At 36.8% G+C, this 8,307-nt stretch overlaps 1 protein-coding gene across 1 annotated transcript in view; it reads right to left on the bottom strand.

The window, feature by feature from the left end:
• ZNF366 (zinc finger protein 366) overlaps positions 1–8,094 on the bottom strand; it is a 33,842-nt gene extending 25,748 nt beyond the window's left edge. Inside the window, exon 1 of the mRNA XM_010012830.1 lies at positions 8,016–8,094. Within this exon, the coding sequence (XP_010011132.1) occupies positions 8,016–8,094 (79 nt within the window). The remainder of the gene's footprint in view (positions 1–8,015) is intronic.
• Positions 8,095–8,307: the final 213 nt, after the last annotated feature.

Below are 8,307 nucleotides of genomic sequence, written 5' to 3'. Positions count from 1 at the left end.
TTCAGCAGGACCATTGTGTTTTTGTGTTTCTTTTACATTCAATTTTTTGTTTCACTCAATTCAAAACTCATAGTGAAACTGAAGGTTGCTAAAGTAGAAAGTGTCATGCGTTCCAGTAAGACATTCTGTGTCCTACAAGAACTGAAAGAAGAGAGTTTAATCCAGAAACTGACAGAATTAGGAAAAATATATCTGCTACTGAACACTCCTCTTGGTATCCAGTTGTTAAAAGTAATTACCAGATGAGGCTTTCTTAGATTTCAGCTGAAGTTTGAGCAGAATTGCTGGAAAAGCTGCTTGATTGAAAGAACTGCTTAAGCTCTATTAACCTTTATTACCCACTTGCAATAATGCTGGTTCAGTAGTGACTTAGACATTTCCCTCTGAATAGAAGTTCAATAGGAAACACAGCAAAGGAATTAGAGATGTCAGTGCCATTCCTAGGACACCACTGTGTTTATTCCATTAATAATCAAACAGAAAAAAAAAAAGAAAAAAAAAAAGAAGAATCATGAGCAATGACACAGAGTTAAAAATTTGCTCTTAAGGCAAATTACCAGGGCATTGGAAGAAACTATATAGCTGGAAGAAACTATATGTTTTTATATAACTGCACTGTGATTAAGGAGGTCTGCTTTTCAGTCTGTTAGAGTATAAAATCCATGTTAAATCATCGAAACCGTTCTGAATAGGTATTTATTGTTTAGAAAAATATCACCTTCACATACCTCTCACACTTGCATTCAAATGAGGGTTACCTTTTAAAAATCAGTTAATTTTGTTTAAAGAGTAATGTGCTTAGCTCTTCAGTTCCAATGTAAAATGGTATTTTTGGCTGAACACTTGAAGTGCCTCCAAGGAAATAGCTTAAGATAGCTTCCTCCCTGGCTTTGCCCTTCACCTGTGCTCCATACTTGAATCTTCTCCTTGACTAAACAGCAAAAAGCAAATGCTTTTCCTCTCTGATCCCCAAAATGCATCCTGCCTATGGCTCTAAATTCTTTTCTTAGCTTCTAGAAAGTTTTAAAAATAAACATTATTTTTTTGCCACAAACTGAAGAAAATCTGAAATTTAAAACAAATTTTATATTGCTTCTGTGATTTTGATCAATTGGAAAACAAACCTCTATGTAAATCAACTAACAGGGAAAAAATCATGAGGTTAATTATTTTAAACTGAAACAGATTTAAAATGCCAGTTTTACTGAATTCAGTAAATTAGCATACAGAACGGGAATGGCAGCTCAGGCTTAGCCAAATGTCATAAGCAGATACTAGAACACAGTCCAGAGCTATAAACAAATAGGAAACTACTTTTTGCCAAATGGGGGTGGGGGGTGGAGGGGAGTGAGAAGAAACTGAACATAGTTTGAAATCTGAAATTCTGAACAGTCCCCAAACCACCCTAGTACTAATCCTTCACCATTAGTGATGCCAACAGCTTGTTCTGGATACTAACTCAGTTCAGATCTTCATTACAAGAAGAAGGAAACAAAAAAACCCATTAAAACACAGTGATTCTACCCCATGACTAAGAATGGCCAAACAGCAATATAAAAAGAAGTTCTGCAAAAAAAACACCTCATATATTACTAAACACTTTCTCAGTATCTGTTCTTTCTCCCTCCCCACCTTCCCACCAACCTCCCAATTCTATTCATGGATTTTTCCCTGCAGAAATGCCAAGTATCACATACAAAAACCTGGAAGATTTGATAGAAATTATTACTGTGTTTTGGGAGGAATAGCTGTGTTTTGGGAGGAATAGCAGGCAAGGCTGTGGTGAGCAAGGGGACATTATCCAGAGAATAGATAATTGTGTGAACTGTGTCCCAACTTACTCTCCTAACTCTGTTCAGTACCTTCCACAAAGTTCTTGTGTCTGATATTGAACGAGCTAGTGAAAATCCTCACTGCAGCCACTAGAGAGAATTCACGTCCTGATCATTTGCCTACAGAACCCAGTGATATCTGTTTGATTGCATTTCTTTACCTGTAGCTTAAGCTTAGGTGGGCTTCCCTTTCTAAGGGACATGAAAAAATAAATTAATGCATTTGGGATCAAAATACTTTAATTAGTATTTTGATTTTTCTGGCAGAGGGAAAAGGAGATATGGAGGAGGAGTTGGTCAGCACCATTTCTTTGATGCATGTGACTGCTTCCATAGCATCCTGACAAAATGCTACCTACAGATATATAAAATTATTCTGGAAACCTTGATGACTTCATACTGTGAGTGCAGCATTATGCAGAAAAACTGTTTGATATAGTATTTGTGCTGGTGTGATTCCTTGTTGTGATGCTGTGTGAAAAATACAATTTTCCTGCACTTTCATAAATGGATGGGCCCAGTTTTTGGTAAACCTGTGATCACATTGTTATCAATTCTTTCTTCCAAGAGGTCCTCTGCAGTTTTCTGGAATTCCTGTCACAGGACAATGGTTTTAGACGAATACAGGACACTCTTCATAGCTTCAGAAACTAGCACTAAGGAACCAACCCAGGCTGATGCCTACCAGATGGTCAAAAAAACTTCTGCTGTTCCTTAGAAGCTGACAGATGCTCTAAAACCAGGTCAACCCTATCATTTTCATCCTCTGATCTTGTTTTCGTTACACAGGTATTCTAAATACTCTTAAGAAAAAGTAGACAGGTAGAAAATATTGTGTACCTGGACATACTGTATGAAAGACACCCCGTTTTCAAATAATGTCTTCAAATATTTTTTACCTGGAGCTAAATACCAAGCTGAAACACTACTTGCTTTAGAAAGCATCTCAGAAATAGGACTAAAATTCAAAGAGTAATTATATTGCAATGTGTTCTTCCTGGATATCTTTAGAGTAGGTATATTTATTTATATCTAGTGTATTGGGTGTTGGTAAGAGCACATACTTTTTCCAATTTACAAAGTCTTCAGTAGCAGAGGCAGCACAGAGCCCTCCACAAAACAAAAGGTCTTTCATTGCTGCAAAAAGGGTCTAACAGTTATGTTGCAACCCTCACTATAGAAGACTAAAGCATAAGCGTCTTTTGCACAGTCAGACATAGTAACAAACCAGTGAAGAGGAAGACTGGAAGTCATCTTGTCCCTCCCAGCCAACACACTTGTGGCATATCAGAGGGCCAGGTGTCAGAATAAGCTTCTCCCCTAGAAGGGACAAAGCCATGTGTTCCCATCTCAGGGCTGCCACAGCTGCTTCTCTGCTCTGGGAACACCACCCTGCAAAATTGTTTCTACAAGGAGAAATTTAATGGTTTCTAGTTTACATCAGGCCTCCAGAGGCTGGCATGGGTAATGCCTGCTTGATATGAATTAGTATTCCTTGTAGTATAGGATCATCTAACAACTAAAAATGTATGACCCCTCTCGTAGCCTTGCTTTCAATTTCAAATCAATTGTTCCTTTCTCTAATTCATTAGCAAAAAGTGATGTTAGCAATGTATGAGATTCAGTTTGCCTTCTAGCTGTTTGCAATTAAATGAACCTTCAGATTCATTTGTATTTCTCAGTGTTCTCTGACTTCTACTGCTGCTAATGAGAATAAGAAGCTGGAAAGTTTAATGTTTCCAGGTTTACTTCTTATGAATATTGGTAACAGGAAAATGGATTTCCCGGAAACACACTTTTTATCCTAAGTTTTTTCTTGTAAATCATATGAATTCATATACACCCACAAAGTAGAAGGGAAATGTGTCAGTGTTTTAGCATTCATAGTGGAAGACCGAGAGAAGAGAAAGTAGTATTTTTTTTCAGCCTTCATTCAAATAATTAGTAAGGTGTCTTTCTAACATACAAGGCAGGAAATAAGGAGTGAAAGTAAAAAAAAAAAAAAAGCAAATATTCACATAATTTTCTCCCATAACCTTCACAGCACAAAAATATTTTCTTTTAAAATATGATTACTTTGCTTAATTACTTTCAATGACATTAGAAGTCTTTACAATACATTAAATATTTTTGGTTTAGAAGTAAAATGTTATGCTTTGCCTATCAAGATCAGTGTAACACTAGTATAGTGTTACAGTACAAAACATTTGTTTTACAAAACCAAGTCACCAAGTTATTAAGTTGAATTTCATTGAATCATTAGTGTTTTAAAGCCAGATAAGATACAAACATAGAAGCCAGATAGATATAAAGAAAAATCAGTCAACCAACATGCAATTCAATACATGTTTCAAATAATCAATACGTATATTAATAAGTATGATAGGCCTCTTCATTGGATGAAAATTTGAATATCATTCCACTACATTTAAACAGCAATGGAGAGCTGTGGTCTCAGTTTCCAAATATCAGCTTTTCAGCAGAAAGACGATAATCCCAGGTCACCTTTTTTCCAAACTTGTTTCTCTCTTTTTAAATGCTTCACATTCACACTCTCTATGAATCTCCAAGCTTTTTTTTTTTCCTTCCTTTTAAGTGGTCTTCTGAGCTAGTAAACTAGAATGGGAAAACTATTGCATTTAAGAAGACAATGCTCGTAACAGGTGGTCTATTTTTGGCGTGGTCAGTTGGGGTATAAACTTAGTCCCTCAAACAAATGAGTAATTTTACAACTATCTGTAGCAGTCTACACAGCACTAGTAAGGTCAATTTGTTTCACTGGGTCAGTTACTACTGGGGAACATGCATTAATGCTCAGAAGCTATAGACCATTTCTTATCAACTACTAGGAAGCTACTTTTCTTTACATAGCTTTGCCTGACTTGTGTCCTTAAACCATGGCCACAGAAAACCACTGTTACCTTGTGCAGCCTTTACTGGTTTTGTTTCTCATGGTGATACTCTGCTCACATGTCTGCCTGACTGGAGTAGTCCGTTCAGATAGATGTCTTTCTGTGGCATCGAGGCTTTGTGATATCAAGGACTGGAAGCAATATAAGTGCTATCTGGGGTAATCCATACTCTTCTGCCTCTGTATATAAGGCTTATTTTGGGTTGCTACCGTGATTCAACCGCTGTGCTTCTCGCATTCTAAATCCTGCATATCTATCTGGCACTACTAGAAACAACATCTAGAAGACATACCAATATGTTCATCTGTGAGATGCATATCGTACCTCTCAGTCCACCATCTGCTCTACATCCAGATAGACTTAAGGCAAGGCTCTGATTGATGTTCTTATTTGAAAGAATGGAAAGCCGATAAAAACCCCTCCTTAAAATTAATAGATTTAAATTGTCTCCTGCTCAAAAATCTGTATCAGAGATGCCAAAATGTTGGTAGGAATGCAAATCTGTGGTACTATTCTGCATCCAAAGCTCTCATTCTCAACAGTTTTCACCATTAAAGAAGCTGGTCCTAAATATAAAAAGACAATTGACATTTACAAAGACATATCAGTGTCTACGCTTTTTGAATCAGACTTGTTAACCTGGGATTTCCATGGACTACAACTTTCTTCTGTAACATCTTTGTCATCACTGTTGTAGTTTTGTTTTTATTTTTCAGAACAAAAGCAAAATCTCTATATATTTTCTTTCATTATAATTCCAAACAAATCCAATGGAAATAATTGCATTAAATAATTCTCTGAGAAAATACATACACTGACTTATGTATGATATATACATAAATATAGCCCTTAGCAATAGAAGCAATAAAACTTTAAGCAAAATAAACAGAGCTTCTCTCTTTTTCTTCTTGGTTTATTGCTTCAATGTTATTTTTTTAATAGCATAGAGGCAAATAACTGAAAATTCCTTTCACAAGCATTAAAATTGTGCCATAAGCTGGTAGTAGATCTGTACTCAGTCAAGTCTCAGACTATATCCTTCTCTGCTTGTAAATATCTCAGCTTGTGGGATAAAGATTACATATCAGCTAAAAACCTCCTCTTCCTGACACTTAAAGTATTAGTTGTGTTACAAACTACCATTAGACTAAATTATGTTACAGTTATTCCAGCAATAAATTATACAATATGAAAACAAATAAACTCCAAACGATTGCTAAGATGTAATACTTGAAGGAAAAGTAAACTCAATAACTGAAATACAAGAATGAATTTCAAAATTGAAGGTCTGTTTTTCACTGTCAAATTATTACACATTCCTTCAAAAAATGTTCTTTCTGTGTCCTCGTTATTTGGGAATGGGTTTAAAAATCATATGTACTGCTTTTGGCCACCTACTATGAATATGAACACACATTCTTATTCATGCATTTCAGACAATCTCTCAGAGAAAGAACTTTTTGTATACATGGTCCAAATCAAGAATACATTAATGTTTAGTATCTTCAGAAGCAAAATCTGTACCTGAAGGCTGCAAATTGCCCTTAGCTATGTCATAGACTGAATTTCTGAACTAACTAGACCAAAACTTACAGGTGATTACAATCCAGACTAACACTCCAAAGTTTGAGAAAAATTCTCTTAAAATTACAGCATTTATGTTTAGGTTTTGTTGGGTTTGGTTTGTTTGGTTTAATTATTTTTTTTTTTAATATTTGGGAGACTCCTCTACTTCTCATTTAAAGTAAAAAGTGATTTTCCAGGTGTTTGACATGTAACTTGTCACAATAGCTGTCCAAACCATCTATTTCATTTGAATCAGTATTCAGTCACATACAACATAAACCCAGGTGTCCCGAGCAAAAAATGTGGCAAGTGGTTTTCATGGCAACATCTGGCATTCACTTGCTATTAGCAGAGGATTCTTCATGGGTTAAGTGTAACCAAATAAACCTAATAAATGGTACTGAACTAAACCAAGCTGAAACGTTAAGCTGAAGAGTTCAAGAAACCTCCTTTGGTAGAACCCATCCACTGCTCCTAAACCAAAGGCAATCTACAACTTACCCAGAAATCGGACTGAAATGGGGGTAGATCACTTGTTCCTAAAGAAAATCTTGCAGAAAGACCCCAGATAGAGAGGGAAGAAAATCATCTCCACTAGTTGGTTCAGTGAGGGGTGGGAGCAGAGGGCTGTCCTGGGGTGGAAGCGCAGCCCAGGTGCCCTGGTGGGAGCAGGAGTAGGGCAGTTCGAGCTGCCTGCCAGCCCTCTGTGATGCCTGCCCACCATTTGGAGACACTCTGACCAAGCTCTGGGCATCCTGCAGAGGACCCTGCACTTCAGAGAGCAGCAGCTTGAAGAAATACTGGATCAGAAGATGACCAAACTTTCCTTTTGCAGAGAAATGGACACCTGTCCTAATTCTTCCCCCCACCTCTGCATTCTACTTCTATCAAAGCCTGTGTGGTGGTAAAATTTGAAACATACGCTTGCATTCAATCACTCATTTTACATGCAACTTCTGATCATTCCAGTACATTTATGCCCAACATGAAAAATATCACCATCTACAACAGTGCAAACAATAAACATTTGAGTCCACCCTATTACTGATGCTGGTGATCAGACTCAGTTGTTATATACTACACAACATGAACTTCTTTTTTTTCAAGAGAGAACCTGGAACTGTCTTACCCCGTCTTAAAAGTCACTGTTCCTAGACTAATCATATACACAGATGAGTAGAGATAAACATGCGTAATCAAAAACACAGTACAATTTGAAGGAAAAAAAAAAGTCCTAGTAATTCTTCTCCCGCTATAGCACAGGTTGGTGGGTTGGAGCTGACTTCAGTAGTGGCAGATGATACACGAAATACATCAATTTGCATATGACACAGCTTCTGTCTTTATTTCAGCAATGGCCCAGTGAACCTTGCTGAAACATTCAGGATGAGGTTAGTGAAGCCTGAAACAAAATTCTGGTAGTAGAAGGGATATATGCAAAATTCTCAGCAGATAATGTTATGAATATTACCAGCCTCACTGGAAAACACTTTCTTGTCTGTGCTGGTTAAAGAGTATGCTATTATGAGTATTTAAAAAACAGACTATAGGTAACTATAGTATAAACATACTCCTTGTCAATGCATATGGTTATTACTTTTTTTATCAGTTAAATGTGTATCTGATTAACGCCTTCTCTTAGTACAGAAGCATATATATTGTACTTGCAAAGAGTTAAACATAAAAGCATTTATACTTAACTTACCAGTTGTTGAAGCTGGAAGGAGTCTTGCCCTAAACTCTCTACCTGCTCTCATGTTGGTAATCTCTGTCTCTTTCTCCATCTCTCTCCCTCCCCCTGTGCAGAGATTGCAGTAAACTTAGAAAACTAGCAGGGACAGTGTTTCAAATGACTTAAGAAAGAGAACAGGAACAATCATTTCGTTCTCTTTTTTTTTTCAGATGAGTACAGTACCTTCAGAAAGAAGGAAGGAAGGGAGGGGAGAGGAAGTCAACAACCCTTTGCTTTCCTGCAAAAAATAAGGAAACAGCAGATA

The sequence above is a fragment of the Nestor notabilis genome, unplaced genomic scaffold, assembly GCF_000696875.1.
Source record: "Nestor notabilis isolate BGI_N333 unplaced genomic scaffold, ASM69687v1 scaffold2514, whole genome shotgun sequence".
NCBI classification, from domain to species: Eukaryota; Metazoa; Chordata; class Aves; order Psittaciformes; family Psittacidae; genus Nestor; species Nestor notabilis.
Note: the sequence above shows the minus strand (reverse complement) of the source record. Positions and strands in the feature narration are given on the sequence as shown.